The sequence below is a fragment of the Scyliorhinus canicula genome, chromosome 9 (assembly GCF_902713615.1).
Source record: "Scyliorhinus canicula chromosome 9, sScyCan1.1, whole genome shotgun sequence".
Taxonomy (NCBI): domain Eukaryota; kingdom Metazoa; phylum Chordata; class Chondrichthyes; order Carcharhiniformes; family Scyliorhinidae; genus Scyliorhinus; species Scyliorhinus canicula.
In genome coordinates, this window is record NC_052154.1 from 184,459,530 (window position 1) to 184,482,284 (window position 22,755).

Here is a 22,755-nt window from a genome sequence, read left to right on the forward strand (position 1 = left end):
CAACTTTTTTTCTCTCAGGTTTCCATCCTAAATTGTATTTACTCACATTTATATCATAACCATGTCTCTGCATGTTATAGAATGTCATCCCATGTCCTTGACAATAGTCCACTTCAATTATCCAAAACCTCCAATTTTGGGCTCTCACCCACTACTCCTTCCTTTACTACATCATTTCCAAACCTTCTCAACAATTCAATTCAAGCAGTATCCGTTTATTCATCCCTTTGTTTCCCGTCTATTAATCTACATCCTCCCTGTGCTTGGGCAAGCTGCATGACGTAGGCGACAGTTTCCAAGTGAAAACACAAACAGTGAGGAGAGGTCAACAGAACTTTAGCCACTCATGCTACGCTTAGTCAGCATCACTTAATGCTTCTGCTGGTAAAAGGGCCCTGGGGTAGTTGCCATCAGCAGAACAAGAAACTCCAGAAAGTGGTATTTAGAAAATGACTGCTGTGACAGCTAAAATAAGTGCAGTGTTGTAAGACATGTTCAAACTCCTCAATTCCACCAGCATTCAAGACAATCAATATCTTGTTGGAAATTACCTTAAATTTGATGTCATTGCAGATGTTGACTCTGGGTTAATATGTGTTTTTGGTTACAACAGTACTTTAGTTTTAACTGATTTGTATTATTGACTACATACAGATAACTACACTTAAGCTAATCTCTGAATTATTATTGCGATCATAAATTACACAAAATTGAAGACAGAAGAATTTTAATTTTTTTTTTTTTACTTGTGAATATTTTGGCTTAAAATTACAATATTAATAATCCATTCCACATAGTAAAAACTACAAAAGTTACATTTTAATATTGATTTACAAAGATTCTGCTTTATTTTTATAACATGGGGATAATGTACATCCAAAGTTATTTACAAGACAAGATCTGTTAAAACCATGTACTGTATATAGACCACAATCGGATAAACAGCTACTGGTGGTCAACTTAATTCAAGAGGTAGTTACCATTACTTAAAATGAGTACATAAAATAATACCCCTTTATATTTTAATCCAATAATTTACAATACAAATTTGAAAATGTGTCATATGCACAGTATCTACAACCCATTCCTGAAATTTCAGTTTTGGAAGTAATTTTTGGCATCTCCTAACCTCCTGAGGAACTACAAGTGATGAATCCATAATCTGGTATTCACATTTGTTTATGCTAAGTGTGTGGAGCTTCTGTTTATTCTTCAGAGCAGGCAAGTGTTAAGTTACTCAGCAGGGAATATGCTGTGAAGAAACAGCAATACAATCTGGCAGTGATTTTTTCCAGAAAAATTACATTTAACTGCAAATATAAGCAAACAGCTACTTGAAGGACAAAAACATACAGCGAAATCAGATGACTATGAGGCAGAATGCACCATAAAAATAGTTGCTATTTTAAAAAATAAATCTTTCTCGTCAACAAGTTTACAAACACCGTTGTAAGATTCTGTAGTTATATAGTGGACACACACACACACACAATTAGTCTGTTTGGGTAATTCTCTTTTTGTAAGAACAGATGGCTCAAAAAAAAACTTATTGACTGTGATTCCCTTTTCTTTTGACAACTGTCAGATTGAAGAAAAAGTGCTTCCCAGAATAAAAGTTCACACAAGGAAAAGTTAGATTGTTTCTAAGTGTTCATACATGTACCTTGCTGGCATTTTAAGTCTTCTGCAGTTAGTCTTTGATCCTTGGAATATTATACGCATAGTGAACCAAAGGAAATCCCCGACTTTGATAGAAGCAGGCCCTCCCACAGGCCTGGACTTGGTCGGAACTATCTGAAACAAAGGAGTCTCCCTCGTCAGCATATTCTGAATGAGCAGACTGAGTCCCAGAGTCTGACCAGTAGCCGTTGGGCCGCTGGCAAGGCACCACAGCCAGGGCTGGGCAGCTATGTGACTTCACTAAGTGTTTGCACGTTGAAGGTTTTGTCAGTAACAATGATTCACAACAGTCACATACAGAGAGATTGCCCTGTAGGTGGGTATACATTCCACAGTCACAGAAGAATTCAGGTGTCACACAGCTGCTTTGAGCGTTCACTGTAACTGCAACCGATTTGTCTTTTTGCTTTGGGCGCCATTTCAACATATTCCAGTCGTCTTTGAATCGCGGATTGAAGAAAACATAGAGAACAGGGTTCAGGCAAGCAGGCAGCGGAAGGAAGATTAGTGTTACGGACTTCATTATTTCAGGGCTGATGGAGATTGCACTGATAAGAGGTGCAAATGAGAAAAAAGCAACAGGACAGAAGAAAATGCAGTTGGTGAAAATTAACCAGGCAACATGCTTAATCATACTTGACTGAGAATTTTCTGCAAGATCCTCTTTTTCCAAGTTGCAGTAGAGCTTTATGTAGACAACTGCCATTAGCAGGAAAGCTATTGAGTTTAGCAACACCAGAGTTACTGTATAACCCAAGGAAGGAGATTCACCAGTGGGGAAGGGCAAACAGAGCGGAGATGCTGAAAATTCTCCTATATGAAACCATGGAAGGCAAGCTATCACTGCAGCAACCAAGACAGCAAAGGCAGCAGCTATCTGAAAGTGTATCAGCCGATGACTTTTCCCTTTTTTGATCAGGTCACGTGTGGTCATAGTCCGTTCAAAAGATGCCAAGGTGAGGAAGAAGATGGATGCTTCAGAAGAGATCATGGCGAGGAATCCAGCAACTTTGCAGCCACTTCCCGTCTCCCACCAGGCACCAAATCGAGCAAAATCTCCCCAAGAGACTGAATCTAGAATAGTCAGGGTACCAATATATACTCCCATTAAGAGATTGGCTGCCGCAATTAGACCCACAAACAGCTTTGCAGAAGACAACGGTGCACACGATGCAAATGTTGTTACGACAACAAGAATATTGAAAATCAGCGCCACTAGGAAGATGAACCATACAGTCAGGCGAATCATCCAGCTGCCCAGCAAATGTTGGCATGGTTTGAATGCACCTAGTGGAGAGAAAATCAAACTCATTACTAAAAGATCATTGGTTTACTAAAGTACGTTTGTTGACATATATACTTCTCAAACAGAAAAGTTGCTCTCTCTCTGTCTAAGAATAAAACAATAAGCTCTGTCCTGAAGTACCAGCAGATTGTTTTTATGGAGAGATTACAATGCTCAGTGTTTAACATCCACATGATATGGATGGCGAAAAGGTCGCTAGGCTCCCTCAAATGTCCTCAATCACGCAGCTGAGGTGACGCTTGCATAGTCTGTTTCTTTTGTTGATTTTGATGCCTCCGGCAGGTAATTATTCTTTCAGCAGCCTGATAGAACTATCTATTGTTTTGATTAAACTACTGTATTGCATTCTTTTATTATGCTTAGACGCACTGTGTGAACTTACCGGCTCAATTGTGCAATTAGTTTTAGAAAAATAAGGATTTTAATGGCTCGTTAATTAAAATGAATGCACTGCAGCAGACAATATAATGCATCATAATAGTTGATATTACTTTATTTGCCCCGTCCCCATCTTTATGCATTATTGAAGTTTTAAAAATGGATGTCCACCTGCGGACTGGCAGCGACAAACATTCTTTAAGGGAAACGTACCACTTTTATTGACAACAATTTGCAATTATATTTTAAAAATGCCCCAAAATGCATGATCAATACAAGGGTGAAACTGAAATCGTGGTCAAAAAGATGGATCTTCTGAAGGCTTTTAGAGATGGTAGACATGGAGAGGTAGAGGGAGATCCAGAGAGTGAGGTTAACACAGCTGATGGCTCGTCCATCAACGTTGGATTAAAGGGGCGTGCACAGCAAGCAAATTAAAAACTCAGTACTATTGGTTGTCCTGAGATTAATAAATGCAAATGGATAACTAAATGGGTGCTGTCTGATAGATTGATTATACTTTGATAACTATTCTGGAGGACAGCAGTGTTTTTGCAATTTAGATTGTAGACATACTCGGTGGAAACCTCAAGATCTACTGCTCCCAAGTAAGCTCTGAACAAATGCAGGAATAGAAGCATAACTGACTTCAGTGGCTCCAGACTCCCTCACATTCGACTAAATTAAATAAATGGATCACTTGCATGTGACAACAATTGTGTTGTGCTATAAAACAGCATAAATGTTCTAATACTCTCTCTGCTGTACTAAGGTAATAACGCCTGCTGCTCTATGGAGACATGCGAGAATTAATGAAACAGTGTTCCTTATTGTCACAAGTAGGCTTCAAATGAAGTTACTGTGAAAAGCCCCTAGTCGCCACATTCCGGCGCCTGTTTGGGGAGGCTGGTACGGGAATTGAACCCCCGCTGCTGCCTTATTCCTTATTTGGCAGCACGGTAGCATTGTGGATAGCACAATCGCTTCACAGCTCCAGGGTCCCAGGTTCGATTCCAGCTTGGGTCACTGTCTGTGCAGCTTCTGCACATCCTCCCAGTGTGTGCGTGGGTTTCCTCCGGGTGCTCTGGTTTCCTCCCACAGTCCAAAGATGTGCAGGTTAGGTGGATTGGCCATGATAAATTGCCTTTAGTGTCCAAAATTGCCCTTAGTGTTGGGTGGGGTTACTGAGTTATGGGGATAGGGTGGAGGTGTAGACCTTGGGTAGGGGGTAGGGTGCTCTTTCCAAGAGCCGGTGCAGACTCGATGGGCCGAATGGCCTCCTTCTGGACTGTAAATTCTGTATTACAAGGCAGCGATTTAGCCCTCTGTGCTAAACCAGCCCCATTTGGTTCCTTTTCAGTATCTGCTTATTGAGAGTCCATTTCCAACGAGTTGGTTTAAAAATGCTCCTTATGGCACACCAGACCTTCAACTATTTCAGTTTGAGAGCACCTAAGGAACAAATCAGCTTTAGAAAGAAAGAAATCAGAAAGAGGAAACCAGCATTAAGCAACGTGTTTGCAAGTATTCATCTACCAACACATGCAAAGTGACTTAAACATGGAATTTTGTGAGTAGTACCTGAAGATGGAGTACAGTGCACTGTGGGCTGAATCTTTGCTTCGTCATTTTTAATCTCATCTTCGACACTTTGGCCTAAAGAAAAGACCACAGAACGTTTGCTGACTCATCACTTTAATACCGTGCCACAAAACACTGAAAAACGTCATCACAAGTCACTTATTTTGCAGAATTGAACATGCTAGCATGGTATTGTTTTCCAAAACTTGCAATTCATTCAGACTTGTGCCACTCATGCCTACAATTAGAGCAGCTCAAGAATTCCAGGGTCAACCAGGGCAGAACTTTGCAGCAGCTGGAAAGGATTCTGTAATGGGAGGGAAAGTGGCTAGACATTTTGATTCATGTGAAAACCAATGATGTAGCCAAGAGGATTTGGAAGTTAGGTCAAAGGCTTAAGAAAAACAGCCTTCCTCCCCCATCCTGTATTATGCACTGTACCAGTTCTGGAGAAGCAGTCTAACATGGGACTTGAGACATGGTGCAAGAACATTCGTTACACAACCTTGGGGAACTAATGCTGACAAAATGGAACGCTACCTAGACCGGAAAACTTTCACTTGATCTGAAGTGACAAATAAGCTAAATGGGGTGGTGAGGAAGGTTTTACACTAATACCGTGCAAGAATGAGGGTGAATACAGAAGCCAATGAAGTACGGTAGTCTAAAATTTGTGGAGGATGACCCGGTTGCGTTTATATGAACAGACGGAGTACAAGAGATAGATGAGCTGGAAGTAAGGTTAATCGGGTGGCATGGTATCACAGTGGTTAGCACTGTTGCTTCACGGTCCCAGGGTCGATTCCTGGCCTGGGTCACTGTCTGTGCAGAGTCTACACTGTCTCCCTGTGTCTGCATGGGTTTCCTCCGGGTGCTCCGGTTGCAAAGAACAAAGAACAAAGAAAATTACAGCACAGGAACAGGCCCTTTGGCCCTCCCAGCCTGCGCCGATCCAGATCCTTTATCTAAACCTGTCTCCTATTTTCCAAGGTCTACTTCCCTCTGTTGCCGCCCGTTCATATACCTGTCTAGATGCCTCTTAAAAGATGCTATCGTGCCCGCCTCTACCACCTCCGCTGGTAAAGCGTTCCAGGCACCCACCACCCTCTGCGTAAAAAACTTTCCACGCACATCTCCCATAATCCTCCCATATCCTCCCACAATTCCCGAAAGACATGCTTGTTGGGTGAATTGGACATTCTGAATTCCCCCTCAGTGTACCCGAACAGGTGCCAGAGTGTGACGACGCGGGGATTTTACAATAACTTCATTGCAATGTTCATGTAAGCCTACTTGTGACAATAATAAAGATCAATATTATTAGTAGGAAACAAGTAAAACATCACAGCAGTAAGTGAAACTTGGATTGAGAAGGAAGATGAAGACAGACCAACAGGATGGTGCACTTTACAAAGAACAAAGCAGAAAGTAAATTAATTGGCGGAAAATGGCTCATCAGGGCAGCATTCTGCAAAACTGAGAAAAAGGATATGGTTTACTCCTAATAATTTTATTGAGGTACAAAAATGTAATTTATTCAGCAATCTAAATTTAATGTCTAAGTAAAAATCAAATCATTTGAAGTGACTCGAAGTAGGAGATGAGACTGCATTGGAAACAAAGCTGAATCCCTTTTCAAAAAGTCAGTGAAATGAGGAAACAACTCAAAGGAAGTAGTTGTACTGCAATGGGAGGCCATAAAGCAGAGGAATTGTTAGTTTTTCAGTGGATATCATGAGTCACCTCAATTAGCCCAACACCGACTTAGCTGTACATTTGGGATAGCCTGTTCGGTGTAGATTTGATAGTAACCAATGATGAGGGGGTAAACAAAGGAACAACTGGGGGAGAGTGATCATAACATGGTTACTTTCACAGCGATTGTGTACCTTGTGTTGCCCTATTATGTATTTTCTTTTCATGTACCAAATGATCTGCTGAGCTGCTCGCAGAAAAATACTTTTCACTGTACCTCGGTACATGTGACAATAAACAAATCCAGTCCCTCCCAATGGGGGAAGAGCATAAAAGGAAGCATATTAAACAAACATTTAGGAAAAGTTGACTGGGGGAATTATTGACAGTATTGAAATAGGCAAAAATATCAAGATAAAAGATGGAGAAAATAGAAAATGATTGTTTTAAAATAACACGGTGTAGCCACCTGGGTTGGCCACTTCCCGACTTTAAAATGGAGATCCGCTAAGAATGCAGGGAGAAATGGACAGGCACAGGAAAGCAAGCAGATGCAAAGCTTCCTGTGTATTAGAACTTGCAGAAACCCAGCCAGCACTGAAACTAACAACCATCTACATATTGATGAGCGATCCCCCTGAACAATTGGAAAATTTAAGATAATCGAGGCCAAGCCAGACTCCTCGGCGCCAGCGGGAGCCAAGACAAAGGAAGGCCAACGGACACTTAGGAACCGCCCAGCGATCAGGGAACAGCCCCAGTATTGGGGAAATCAAATCAATTGATTGGAACATGGTCCAATCAATTGGAACCTGGTACAGGGTCCGCCCAAAAAGGCGCGAAGCCCCTGGGGACTATAAAATAGAGTCCCCAAGTTCAGTTCGATCTTTTTGGCAACTCTCAAAAAACTCGACCGTGACTCTCAACTCGGAGAGACTTGCCTAGCAGCTGCACCAACCAAGTAAGTGTCCAGTCAATGGGCTCTACGATATAGGCGCTCCTAACCCTTAGTCCATACCAGCTGGAAGCCTGCAGACTCAGAAGCGAACGAAAGGCCATTTGTTCCCCTGACCTGGTGGGCCAGTTTCCAAAGCTAAGTATTGGCCTTTTAGTGTTAGAAATAGTCTAGTGAGTAGTATTTTATGCACGAGTAGCGATTGATTGTGTATATAATAAATGTGTTTTGATTTGAACCTTACTAACTGGTGTATTGAGTTATTGATCAGCACTTGAACTTGTACCTCGTGGTGGTATCATAAAGATACCTGGCGACTCTAGAGCAAGGTGATTAAACAGAGCAATTAAGTGTAAAGCACACTTAGCATAACGAGCAACAACTGCAACTTAGCCTTGAAATTAGTCAAAGTCAACAGTTATTGGAGAAACAGAGGGAGGAAGCATACTAAATTCTAAAAGGTTTAAGAATAGAATAGGAAATAGACATACATAAAGACATGCTGGGAAACAGAAAATCCAAGATGCGAGAAAGTGAACAAAATATAATTAAGCAAGGCTTAAAAGAGATGGGAAGGGGCTACTAAGAGATCAAATAGGGAGATGGCAGCTGTATTTAGGGAAGTTGCTGCAGCAGAAATCCACTGATTTGCAACAGCATTCACTTCTAAAATAATAGGAGATGAAACAATTAATAGTATGTGCTAAGTGGGAGACTTTAAATTTGCAAGGGTATATACAAGCGGATTTGAGTACACAAATAAAGTCTTACGACAATTGTACAGGAATTTGGCAAGCCAAGACCTGGAGTAGTGGACACAGTTTTGGTCTCCATATCCAAGAAAATATATACTTTCCTTGGAGACAGTACAGCGAAGATTCAATAGTTTGGTTTCTGGGATGAGAGAGAGTTGTTCCTCGTTAAGTAATTTAGGCCCAATACTCTGGAGAGGTTATCACACTGAAACATACAAGGTTCTGAAGGTGCACAGTCTGCAGAATCTAGAGCATGCGGGGCCAATCTCAGGATAAGGGAGTGATCATTTAGGTCTGAGATGAGTAGAAATTTCTTCATTCAAAAAGACTTGGGATCCTTTGAAAATCTCTGCCCGACAGGGCCAGGGTGTTCCATTACCGAGTACATTAAAATCTGCGATGGACAAGATTTTTGGTCACTCAGGGAATCAAGGGAAGCGAGGAGAAGGTGGGAAAGTGGAGTTGAGGATCAGCTATAGTCATGGGGCTGGTTTAGCACAGTGGGCTAAACAGCTGGCTTGTAATGCAGAACAAGGCCAGCAGCGCAGGTTCAATACCCGTACCGGCCTCCCCGAACAGGCGCCGGAATGTGGCGACTAGGGGCTTGTCACAGTAACTTCATTGAAGCCTACTTGTGACAATAAGCAATTTTCATTTCAAAGTTACCTACTTATCCCAAGCATGATACAATTGCTATGTGCCATGTCTCTATTCACTCATAAATTGCATCACAAAATATAATCTGAAATCCTAATATTAATGGTGGAATAAATGTGACTCCTCAACCGCACAACATACTGAGGACCTGGGTTCAAATCCCGGCCCTGGGTCACTGTCCGTGTGGAGTTTGCACATTCTTCCCATGTCTGCGTGGATTTCACCCCCACAACCCAGAGATGTGCAGGTAGGTGGATTGGCCACACAAATTTGCCCTTGATTTGAAAAAACAAAATAATTTAGTATTCCAAATTTATTTTTTTTAAAAACACACACAACATGCATAAATTTTAGCCAGGTCATAAGATTGAATAGTTTCCAGCAATCTTAAAAGGGGAAAGGTATAGAATTGACAACCCCCACCCATAGCACAACATCGGTGGTAATGGGGCAGACACCCAAACTCTTGGCTCTCCATCCTTTCAGTGACGCGGCACGGTGGCACAGTGGTTAGCACTGCTGCCTCAGCACCAGGGGCTCTGGTTCAATTAAGCCCCAGGGTGACTATGTGGAGTTTGCACATTCTCCCTGTATTTGCATGCGTTTCCTCCAGGTGCTCCGGTTTCCTCCCCAAGTCCAAAGATGTGCAGGTTAGGTAGGGTTACCGGGGATAGGGCAGTGGAGTGGGTCTAGGTAGGGTTCTCTTCCAGAGTCAGCGCAGACTTGATGGGCTGAATGGCCTCCTTCTGCACTGTAAGGATTCTATGAGGATGACAGCAGTGGATAATTTGAGCAAATTTAAAAAATACACAAAACACTGGAAGCTTGGAGGAAATAGAGTAACCATAGGTTTAAAAGTCTACCTAAATCGGTCTATCAAACACCCTCAACAATCCACTTAACAAAGGTTGAGGACCCTGTTTCACCTCCATAACTAGTCAACATTTTCTGTTTGGCTACTTAGCAGTGCTTTTGCAATGGAGCACGTCAGCTCCTTTGTATTCATATGGTTTTGTCATTGTGGACCATCTGAAATTGGTCATTTACCATCTAGACGTAGGCTATGTAAATGTTCGACAACTTGTGAATTGAGCTTACCAGTCTTCTTTTCTGATGGAGGAATGCTTGCTTCCTGATTTTTGAGGCCTTCAGTATTTACAACTTGATAAGATTCAGAGTTACTAAATGCACAGCACTGATAGGCATATGGAACCATCAATGTCCTGTAAAGAATACAGCAGTACAAGATTGTTTCAATGCAAAACATTTGCATATTTTATTCTTTAGTATTGGATACAAAATCTGGCGAGTATGCAGTGCCAAAGAATCATTTACTTCTCTAAACTTCAGGCACAGCATTTCTTAATCTTCTAAATAATTAGGTAATACTTGTGATTAAGCAAGTTGGGTTGCTATGACATTCTTGAAGAATTATAAGCAAGAATTATAGGTAAGACTGATCAGGCAGGGAAGAATGCTATGGGTCACTGATACTTAGTCATTGAATTATGTTCTCTTTTAAAGAAACACTAAGTAGATTGTCCTTCATGTGATTTTCGCTGCGACAGTAGTACAATGTAAGACAAATGCGCATTGGTACAAAGGCATTAATCTGCCAGCAACAATTAATAAGATATTTTGTTGTTCTGATCTTGCAATTAGGCATTCAATTTTGCATTGCAAGCTACATTTAGACATGCAGTTTGATATTAAAACATTAAAAAAAACCTTTGCAATAAAGCACATGAAAGATTTCAAGTTAACTTAGGTATGGACAATAAATGTTAACTGAACTATTGCATACTTTGTACTTCACGCATGGTATAGTACAGAAGCTATGCAGAAATGGGGACAAAGGGAAATCTGTAACAAAAACAACAGTGCCCACAGGATTATCAAGTAACCAATTCAGGGGCACTGGCCAATGCCACTGTCTAGATGGTTAATGCAGGCAGCAAAAGTTAACAAATAACCATGGATTAGAAAACATTTGGCCCTGCGACTGGGCCGGGCCGGAGAATCCCCACGAACAGCCACGCCGCCCTGACGCCGGCACGCGATTCTCCACAGAGCGGAGAATTGCCGCCGGCGTGGTTGCTGCGGTGCTGGTCGCAGGCCGCTCTACGCGGCCGGTCCGCTGATTCTCTGGTCCGGATCGGCCGAGCAGCCGTAAGAAAAGAGCCGAGTCCCACCGCCGCTGTTTTAACCTGCTCTGGGCCGGCAGGACGTCGGCGTGTAAGGGTTGGGTGCCGGCCTTTGAGGGGGGGGCCCTCTGATATGGCCTGGCCCGCAATCGGGGCCCACCGATCGGCGGATCGGCCTCTGTGGGTGGGGGCATCCTTTCCTGCATGCCAGCCCCTGTAGTCCTGCGCATGTTGCGCGGGGTCAGTGCATTGAAATGTGAAATAAAATGAAATGAAAAGAAAATGGAATTAAATGAAAATCGCTTATTGTCACAAGTAGGCTTCAAATGAAGTTACGTGAAAAGCCCCTAGTCGCCACATTCCGGCGTCTGTTCGGGGAGGCTGGTATGAGAATTCAACCATGCTGCTGGCCTGCCTTGGTCTGCTTTAAAAGCCAGCTATTTAGCCCCATGCTAAACCAGCCCCTTGAAGGAGGCCACTGCGCATGCGCGCGTTGGCGCTGGCGTCACTGCGCATGCTGGCGTCACTGCGCATGCACGGATCCCGCTGTGCAGTTCGCGCCGGGATCTGCAGCTGCAGCGGAGCGACGCGAACCGCTCCAGCGCCATGCTGGCCCCCTGTACGGGCCAGAATTAGTCGTGGAAACAGCCTGTTCATGCCGTCGTAAAACGCGATGGCGTTTACGACAGTGTGGACACTCTGCCGCGGGACTGGAGAATCCCGCCCTAGGTCTTCAACTGGGGCCAACTATTTTAGTCTTATTTCCCTGTATCCTTTTATATTATTTTTCAAATGCATAATTAATTTCTTCAAAAATTAAAGTGTGTGCCTGAATAGCTACACATCCTTTGTTCTAATAAATTTTTTTAACCAGAAAAAAACCCATTTTTTTTCACGGCCAGTGACCCACTTGGGACCTCGGCGGTGTGACAGGCAGCTGTGCTAACCACTGCGCCACCTTGCTGCCCTTCCATCGCAAAACTTTATATCATCTTAAATCACAAATAATCCAGCTGAAATCAAAAGTCACATGGGAATGCGATATAAAAATCTCTTACTTTCCTGCACAGCAGCATTTTGATTTAACATTGAATGGCTTTGAAAAACTTATAACACAGCAAAGTTACAGCAACGCAAAATCTGGTGCAATGGTCACATCAGAGAAAGAAAATTGAACTAATATTTAAACTTCGCTGTTCTCATACCGACGAAAACAAATGAAGATGTCGGCGAGAATTAAAAACTCGCATGACTTTTGGAAGGGACATGAGAGCAGGAACAGACCTCTCGAGTCTACTCCATCATTCAAATTACATAATGGTGGATCTGTGTCGTAACACCATTTGCCTGCCTTTGTTCCATATTCTTTAATATGCTTTTGAGTCTCACCTCCACAACCAAAAAAGATGTACAGGGTAGGTGGATTAGCCACAGTAAATCCCCCCTTAATTTGAAAAGAAAAATTAGGTACTCGAAATTTATTTAAAAAAATAAAAAAAGAATTACATGGGATTCAAGGCACAGGAACAGGCCATTCAGCAGGTCCAGTTCATGCCAGTATAAAGCATAAGCTTCAATTTTCGAAAGTTGAGAAAATACAAGCCATTTCTATGCACTTAACCCTCACAATTTAAGCTCTGATATTATTCTGTTGAATCGAAACTGCACCTACTCATACCTTTGAGTGTTGTTGGAGTTGCACTCATCCAGGCAAGGGGAGAGTATTCCATCACACTCCTCACATGTGCCTTGTAGATGTTGCACTGGTTTTGGGGAGTCAGGAATTCAGCTACTCGCCACAGGATTCCTAGCTTCTTACCTATTCTTGTAAGCACAGTATTTACATGGCTCGTCCACTCATTTCTGTTCAATGCTACCCACCCCACCCCGGATGCTGATAATGCAGGACACAGCGATTGCAATGCCATTGAATATTAAGAGGTGCTGGTTAGATTTGCTTCTTTCGGTAAGGTCATTTCCTGGCACTTTTGTGGTGTGAATGTTAGTTGCCACTTGTCAGCTCAAGCCTGGATATTATTTGAGTCTTGCTACCTTTGGACGTGGACTGCTTCAGTATCCGAGTTGTGAATGACGCTGAAGACTGCACAGTCTTCAGCGAACATCCCCACTTCTGACCTTCTGTTGGAAAGAAGGCCATTGATGAAGCAGCTGAAGATGATTGGTCCCAGGACACTAACCTGAGGAACTCCTGCAGCAATAATGATTGTTCCCCAACCACCACCCTTTGTGCTAGGTAAGACTCCAACCAACAGAGGGTTCCCCCCGATTCCAATTGATTCTAGCTTTGCTGGTGCTCTTTGATGCAACACAGATGAAGCAATTTTAGAAACAAACATGCATTGCATTATTAGCATTTTTCTTCTGCATCGAAATTAGCAAACGTGACACCACTGTTTAAAAAAGGAGGTAGGCAGAGAGCAGGAAATTATAGGCCAGTGAGCTTAACTTCGGTAATAGGGAAGATGCTGGAATCTATCAAGAAATAAATAGCGAGGCATCTGGATAGAAATTGTCCCATTGGGCAGACGCAGCATGGGTTCACAAAGGGCAGGTCGTGCGTAACTAATTTAGTGGAATTTTTTGAGGACATTACCAGTGCAGTAGATAACGGGGAGCCAATGGATGTGGTATATCTGGATTTGACAAGGTGCCACACAAAAGGTTGCTGCATAAGATAAAGATGCATGGCATTAAGGGTAAAGTAGTAGCATGGATAGAGGATTGGTTAATTAATAGAAAGCAAAGAGTGGGGATTAATGGGTGTTTCTCTGGTTGGCAATCAGTAGCTAGTGGTGTCCCTCAGGGATCCGTGTTGGACCCACAATTGTTCACAATTTACATAGATGATTTGGAGTTGGGGACCAAGGACAATGTGTCCAAGTTTGCAGATGACACTAAGATGAGTGGTAAAGCGAAAAGTGCAGAGGATACTAGAAGTCTGCAGAGGGATTTGGATAGGTTAAGTGAATGGGCTAGGGTCTGGCAGATGGAATACAATGTTGACAAATGTGAGGTTATCCATTTTGGTAGAAATAACAGCAAACGGGATTATTATTTAAACAATAAAATATTAAAGCATGCTGCTGTGCAGAGAGACCTGGGTATGCTAGTGCATGAGTCACAGAAAGTTGGTTTACAGGTGCAAGAGGTGATTAAGGCAAATGGAATTTTGTCCTTCATTGCTAGAGGGATGGAGTTTAAGACTAGGGAGGTTATGCTGCAATTGTATAAGGTGTTAGTGAGGCCACACCTGGAGTATTGTGTTCAGTTTTGGTCTCCTTACTTGAGAAAGGACGTACTGGCACTGGAGGGTGTGCAGAAGAGATTCACTAGGTTAATCCCAGAGCTGAAGGGGTTGGATTACGAGGAGAGGTTGAGTAGACTGGGACTGTACTCGTTGGAATTTAGAAGGATGAGGGGGGATCTTATAGAAACATTTAAAATTATGAAGGGAATAGATAGGATAGATGCGGGCAGGTTGTTTCCACTGGCGGGTGAAAGCAGAACTAGGGGACGTAGCCTCAAAATAAGGGGAAGTAGATTTAGGACTGAGTTTAGGAGGAACTTCTTCACCCAAAGGGTTGTGAATCTATGGAATTCCTTGCCCAGTGAAGCAGTAGAGGCTCCTTCATTAAATGTTTTTAAGGTAAAGATAGTTAGTTTTTTGAAGAATAAAGGGATTAAGGGTTATGGTGTTCGGGCCGGAAAGTGGAGCCGAGTCTACAAAAAATCAGCCGTGATCTCATTGAATGGCGGAGCAGGCTCGAGGGGCCAGATGGCCTACTCCTGCTCCTAGTTCTTATCATAATTAAGCAAGTTTTACAACACTGAAATGTCATTAAAATAAACTTAAGAAGTGACCAGAGAACACAAATAGCAAACCTGAGCTTTGGGAGGTCCTCTGCTATCAGCAGTTCCTCAAGGCCAGCATTCCCAGAAAGTTTAAGTTGATTTAGACCTTTTAGCCCAGCTGTTGGGAAATTGCTCAACTGATTTGAACTCAAGTCTCTGAAACGAGAACAAAACATTCTAGCTGATAAACCTGGTATAATGCGCCACTCTAAAAAAAAAACTCCCAAATAATTCAGTTCTAGATTAATAAATTTATTAAAATGCTAAAATTGCAGTTTGTTTGTTGCTTTGCATATTAGGTGCCAATTATGAAAAAAAAAACATTAATTAGAGATGATCAAACTTATGTTGGGAAGAAAATTAAAAGTATAACTAACATTTATCAATCATTTAGTATAAAATTCAACATTTAACCCAATGATCAGGATGCAAAAATCAATCTGAATGAAATGCTCAAAATAACCTGAGTAACTTACAAGTTAGTCAATTCAGTCAAAGAAATAAATGCGTTCTTGTGAATTGCAGAGATCTGGTTTTTACTTAGGTCACTGCAAAAGAAAGGGAAAAAGATTATGTGTGTAATATTACAAGAGTAGTAACTGGTTTTTACACTGACCTCATTAAATCTAACAGCAGGTTATTACTTTTACAAGTCAGTGACAATTATAGAACATAGAAAAATACAGCACAGAACAGGCCCTTCGGCCCACGATGTGCCGAACTTTTGTCCTAGATTAAGAACAAATTAATGTACACCCCATCATTCTACGAGTAATCCATGTACCTATCCAATAGCCGCTTGAAGGTCCCTAATGTTTCCAACTCAACTACTTCCACAGGCAGTGCATTCCATGCCCCCACTACTCTCTGGGTAAAGAACCTACCTCTGACAACCCCCCTATATCTTCCACCATTCACCTTAAATTTACGTCCCCTTGTAATGGTTTGTTCCACCCGGGGAAAAAGTCTCTGACTATACTCTATCTATTCCCCTGATTATCTTATAAACCTCTATCAAGTCGCCCCTCATACTTCTCCGTTCTAATGAGAAAAGGCCGAGCACCCTCAACCTTTCCTCGTAAGACCGACTCTCAATTCCAGGCAACATCCTGGTAAATCTCCTTTGCACCTTTTCCAAAGCTTCCACATCCTTCCTAAGATGAGGCGACCAGACCTGCACACAGTAAACGTGGCCTTACCAAGGTTATGTACAGCTGCATCATCACCTCATGGCTCTTAAATTCAATCCCTCTGCTAATGAACACCAGCACACCATAGGCGTTCTTCACAGCTCTATCCACTTGAGTGGCAACTTTCAAAGATCTATGAAGATATCTCTGCACCTCCACATTGCCAAGAACCCTGCCGTTAACCCTGTATTCCGCATTCATATTTGTCCTTCCAAAATGGGCAACCTCACACTTTTCTGGGTTAAACTCCATCTGCCACTTCTCAGCCCAGCTCTGCATTTTATCTATGTCTCTTTGCAGCCGACAACAGCCCTCCTCACTATCCACAACTCCACCAATCTTCGTATCATCTGCAAATTTACTGACCCACCCTTCAACTCCCTCATCCAAGTCATTAATGAAAATCACAAACAGCAGAGGACCCAGAATTGATCCCTGCGGTATGCCACTGGTAACTGGGCTCCATGCTGAATATTTGCCAAGCACCACCACTCTGACTTCTATTGGTTAGCCAGTTCGTTATCCAACTGGCCAAATTTCCCACTACCCCATGCCTCCTTACTTTCTGCATAAGCCTACCATGGGGAACCTTATCAAATGCCTTACTAAAATCCATGTACACCACATCCACTGCTTTACCTTCATCCACGTGCTTGGTCACCTCCTCAAAGAATTCAATAAGACGTGTAAGGCAAGACCTACCCCTCACAAATCCGTGCTGACTATGCCTAATCAAGCAGTGTCTTTCCAGATGGTCAGAAATCCTATCCCTCAGTCCCCTTCCCATTACTTTGCCTACCACCGAAGAAAGACTAACTGGCCTGTAATTCCCAGGGTTATCCCTATTCCCTTTTTTGAACAGGGGCACGACATTGGCCACTCTCCAATCCCCTGGTACCTCCCCTGTTGACAGTGAGGACGAAAAGATCATTGCCAACGGCTCTGAAATTTCATCTCTTGCTTCCCATAGAATCCTTGGATATATCCTGTCAGGCCCGGGGGACATGTCTATCCTCAAGTTTTTCAGAATGCCCAACACATCTTCCTTCCTAACAAGTATCTCCTCAAGCTTACCAGTCTGTTTCACACTGTCCTCGCCAACAATATGGCCCCTCTCATGCGTAAATACTGAAGAAAAGTACTCGTTTAAGACCTCTCCTATCTCTTCAGACTCAATATACAATCTCCCGCTACTGTCCTTGATTGGACCCACCCTCGCTCAAGTCATTCTCGGATTTCTCACATATGTGTAAAAGGCCTTGGGGTTTTCCTTGATTCTATCCGCCAAAGATTTTTCATGCCCTCTTAGCTCTCCTAATCCCTTTCTTCAGTTCCCTCCTGGCTATCTTGTATCCCTCAAGCGCCTTGTCTGACCCTGGTTTCCTCAGCCTTACATATATATCCTTCTTCCTCTTAACAAGACATTCAACCTCTCTAGTCAACCATGGTTCCCTCACTCGACCATCTTTTCCCTGCCTGACAGGGACATACACATCAAGGACACATAGTATCTGTTCCTTGAACAAGTCCCACATTTCAATTGTGTCTTTCCCTGACAGCTTATGTTCCCAACTTATGCACTTCAGTTCTTGTCTGACAGCATCGTATTTACCTTTCCCCCAATTGTAAACCTTGCCCTGTTGCACGCACCTATCCCTCTCCATTATTAAAGTGAAAGTCACAGAATTGTGGTCATTATCTCCAAAATGCTCCCCCACTAACAAATCTATCACCTGCCCTGGTTCATTACCAAGTACCAAATCCAATATGGCCTCCCCTCTGGTCGGACAATGTACATACTGTGTTAGAAAAGCTTCCTGGACACACTGCACAAACACCACCTCATCCAAACTATTTGATCTAAACAGCTTCCACTCAATGTTTGGGAAGTTGAAGTCGCCCATGACAAAATCTGTTTCCCAATCTGTTCCTCCACATCTCTGCTGCTATTGGGGGGCCTATAGAAAACTCCCAACAAGGTGACTGCTCCTTTCCTATTTCTGACTTCAACCCATACTACCTCAGTAGGCAGATCCTCCTCGAACTGCCTTCCTGCAGCTGTTATACTATCTCTAATTAATAATGCAACCCCCCCCCCCCCACCTCTTTTACCACCCTCCCTAATCTTTTTGAAACTCTATAACCAGGAATCTCCAACAACCATTTCTGCCCTCTTCTATCCAAGTTTCTGTGATGGCCACCACATCGTAGTCCCAAGTACCGATCCATGCCTCAAGTTCACCCACCTTATTCCTGATGCTTCTTGCGTTGAAGTATACACACTTCAACCCATCTCCGTGCCTGAAAGTACTCTCCTTTGTCAGTGTTACCTTCCCTACCGCCTCACTACACGCTTTGACGTCCTGAACATCGGCTACCTTAGTTGCTGGACTACAAGTCCACTTCCCATTCCCCTGCCAAATTAGTTTAAATCCTCCCAAAGAGTACTAAATAACCTCCCTCCCAGGATATTGGTGCCCTTCTGGTTCGGATGCAACCCATCCTGCTTGTAAAGGTCCCACCTTCCCCAGAATGTGCTCCAATTATCCAAATACCTGAAGTCCTCCCTCCTACACCATTCCTGCAGCCACGTGTTCAACTGCACTCTCTCCCTAATCCTAGCCTCGCTATCACGTAGCACCGGCAATAGACCAGAGATGATAACTCTGTCTGTCCTGGCTTTTAACTTCCAGCCTAACTCCCTAAACTCATTTATTACATCCACACCCCTTTTCCGACCTACGTTGTTGGTACCAATGTGCACCACGACTTCTGGCTGCTCCCCCTCCCCCTTAAGGATCCTGAAGACACGATCCGAGACATCCCTGGCCCTGGCATCCGGGAGGCAACATACCTTCCGGGAGTCTCACTCATGACCACAGAATCTCTCATCTATTCCCCTAACCATCGAGTCTCCTATCACTATTGCTTTACTTTTTAAAAATAAATTTAGAGTACCCAATTATTTATTCCAATTAAGGGGCAATTTAACGTGGCCAATCCACCTAACCTGCACATCTTTGGGTTGTGGGGGCGAAACCTACGCAGACATGGGGAGAATGTGCAAACTCCTCACAGACAGTGACCCAGGGCCGGGATTCGAACCGAGGTCCTCAGCGCAGTAGGCAGCAATGCTAACCACTGTGCCACCGTGCTGCCCCACTATTGCTTTTCTATTCTCCCCCCTTCCCTTCCGAGCCCCAGAGCCAGACTCCGTGCCAGAGACCTGGCCGCTAGGGCCTTCCCCCGGTAGGTCATCCCCCCAACAGCATCCAAAATGGTATACTTGTTTTGAAGGGGAACTGCCACGAGGGATCCCTGCACTGTCTGCCCATTCGTTTTCTTTCCCCTGACTGTAACCCAGCTACTCTTGTCCTGTATCTTGGGTGTGGCTGTAACTCTCCTCTATTACCCGCTCTGCCTCCCGGATGATCCAACGTTCATCGAGCTCCAGTTCCCTAACACGGTCTCTGAGGAGCTGGAGTTGGGTGCACTTCCCGCAGGTATAGTCAGCGGGGACACAGGTGGTATCCCTCACCACCCACATCCTCCAGGAGGAGCATGCAACTGCCCTAGCCTCCATCCCCTCTTACCTTACAGAATACAGCTGCACTGTGGACCAACTGGAACTCCGCCCTCCGACTCTGCTCCCAGTCAGCTGCACTCTGTAAACTCCTGGCTCCCTTCACGCTCTTTGAGGAAATGTAGGAAATGAAAGGAGCTCCTTACTCCCTCCTCACCCAACTCCGTCAGTCACCAAACTCTCACTCTAGCACTCAAATGCACCCAAATTCAGCACTCAGTGCAAACAAAGTCTGCACTGTAGCTAGCTCAGATTTATACTGTGACTCTAGCCTCTGAAAACTGGCCTAATCCAATTAACTAATTAACAAGCTCCAGCTGCAAGTGGTTACAAGTAAAACCTTTGTTTAAAGCTGATTGAAAATTCACCTTCTCAACCAAACAGCAACTTTTAAGTTAATTAAATAAAAGAAAACCTCTACTTTAGATTCAAATAAAAAAAAAAAACCCTTAATATCCCTCAGTCACCAAATCCTCACTACAGCACTCAAATTCAACACTCAGTGCAATTATGGCAAGTTCTCCCTAATACCCCTACACTTTAAAAAAAATTGTACCCAATTTATTTTTTCCAATTAAGGGGCAATTTAGCGTGGCCGATCCATCTAGCTTGCACATCTTTGGGTTGTGGGGGCGAAATCCACACAAACACGGGTAAAATGTGCAAACTCCATACGGACAGTGACCCAGAGCCGGGATCGAACCTGGGACCTCAGCGCTGTGATACTACCCCTACACTTGGACCGGAGTCACTTCTAATAATTAGTTATAAAAATGCACCAAAAATAATTTTCTTAAATTCCACCGCCAGAATAATTCTTCTTTATCTCAGCAGAAAGCACTTAACTGCTTTTGATGTGGTCGTGATCTGCCAATCATAGCTAGATGTTTATACACATTGTGGTTAGTTTCATACAGGCTACTAGAGATCCATTAAAGTGTGAAAGGAAATTTTAAAAATTAATCCAGGCATCTGGCTGTCTGGAATGTTTTCTCAACATCTGTCGAGTGTATAAAGTGTGATTTTCCACCTGGACTAGTCTTTAGCTTCCAGGCCCCGGGGTGGGTGGGGTGTTCTCTTCTGTGGAGGGAGGAGGGGGAGGGGATTCTCTGCTATGGAGGGGGAGGGGATTCTCTGCTATGGAGGGGGAGGGGATTCTCTGCTATGGAGGGAGGGGAGATTCTCTGCTATGGAGGGGGAGGGGATTCTCTGCTATGGAGGGGGAGGGGATTCTCTGCTATGGAGGGGGAGGGGATTCTCTGCTATGGAGGGGGAGGGGATTCTCTGCTATGGAGGGGGAAGGGATTCTCTGCTATGGACGGGAGGGGGGAATTCTCTGCTCTGTTGGGGGAGGGGGAATTCTCTGCTCTGTTGGGGGAGGGGGGAATTCTCTGCTCTGTTGGGGGAGGGGGAATTCTCTGCTCTGTTGGGGGAGGGGGAATTCTCTGCTCTGTTGGGGAGGGGGAAATTCTCTGCTCTGTTGAGGGAAATTCTCTGCTCTGTTGGGGGAGGGGGAAATTCTCTGCTCTGTTGGGGGAGGGGGAATTCTCTGCTCTGTTGGGGGAGGGGGAATTCTCTGCTCTGTTGGGGGAGGGGGAATTCTCTGCTCTGTTGGGGGAGGGGGGGAATTCGCTGCTATGGTGGGGAGGGGGGAATTCGCTGCTATGGTGGGGGAGGGGGGAATTCGCTGCTATGGTGGGGGAGGAGGGAATTCTGTGCTATGGGTGGGAGGGGAATTCGCTGCTATGGTGGTGGGGTGGTGGATTCTCAGGCGGGTGGGGGGAGAGGAGGGGTGAATGTGTCCCTGGACCGCTGCTATGGTTTGGGGGCATCTTTGGAGAACAGGTGGGGCATCTCTCATTTGCTGCTATGGTTTGGGTGTTGGGGGTGGGGAATGGAAATGAAATACCTCTAAAATGGGGCCGGTTTAGCACAGAGGGCTAAACAGCCGGCTTGCAATGCAGAACAGTGCCAACAGCGCGGGTTCAATTCCTGTACCGGACTCCCCGAACAGGTGCCGGAATGTGGCGACTAGGGGTATTTTACAGTAACTTCATTGAAGCCTACTTGTGACAATAAGCGATTATTATTATGTTTAAACTGTCACAAATAATCAAAGTCTGGAACAGTCTTTCACAAAACAAACTGAAAAATTGGGGGAAATGCAAAATGTGTACTTACAGCAAATGCAGAGACACCAGTCCCTGGAACGTGTCTGCTTTTATTTGTTTGATTTCATTGTGCTTCAAGGAACTGCGAAGATAATTTTTTTTAAAATACAGTAAAGAAGAGAATTCACTTTGCCTTTTTGTTAAATAGATGTAGAGGATAGAATTGCTTTTGCAGAACTGCTGCTGGAGAACCGGATGACTGAATATGTCCCAGCTTGTCTCCAATTTCAGCAAAGAGATTTAATAGCGTATAAGGCTGTACACTTGTACTAGCCTAAAGCAAGTAAAGTTATCTTGCCAGAGAAGGTAGCCATTTTGTCTCCCTCCCACCTCAAGTTCACAACAGTACAAATAAGGATTGATGATGCCTAGACAAAACTGAATGCATAGGTGCTTAGATTGTATGGGAACCAGGTAAAATTTTTAAGTAGACAAAAAAATGTGTAATGATTTAAGTCCTATGCTAAGACAATATCTATTACATTGCCACATTAACCTCATTGTTACATTAATATAAACAGATATCCACGAGCAAAGCCAGCCCAGCTCCGGGCTATTTTAAAAATCTCAACATCCCCACTGGCATTTATCCTCTTTGTATGCACTCCTTACACCTGCTTTAAGAGTGGAGTCTGGATGAAAGCTGAAACCAGCAGCTCTTTGTAAATCAATAACATTTCTTAATCTCTACAGAAAGTCAACACGTAAGCTATAAACCACAACAAAAACCAAAAGAAAATCTACAAGTGAATGCCAAAAAGCACATTGCATGACTATTCATAAAAAC

The 22,755-nt window shown here is 43.6% G+C and overlaps 1 protein-coding gene across 1 annotated transcript in view; it reads right to left on the reverse strand.

The window, feature by feature from the left end:
• Positions 1-1,690: 1,690 nt before the first annotated feature.
• The window catches only part of lgr4 (leucine-rich repeat containing G protein-coupled receptor 4), a 129,562-nt gene continuing 108,497 nt past the window's right edge, over positions 1,691-22,755 (reverse strand). The window contains exons 11-16 of the mRNA XM_038808305.1: positions 21,979-22,050; positions 15,501-15,572; positions 15,055-15,180; positions 10,106-10,230; positions 4,946-5,020; positions 1,691-2,967 (exon numbers count right to left, since the gene is read on the reverse strand). Of these exons, the coding sequence (XP_038664233.1) occupies positions 1,691-2,967; positions 4,946-5,020; positions 10,106-10,230; positions 15,055-15,180; positions 15,501-15,572; positions 21,979-22,050 (1,747 nt within the window). The remainder of the gene's footprint in view (positions 2,968-4,945; positions 5,021-10,105; positions 10,231-15,054; positions 15,181-15,500; positions 15,573-21,978; positions 22,051-22,755) is intronic.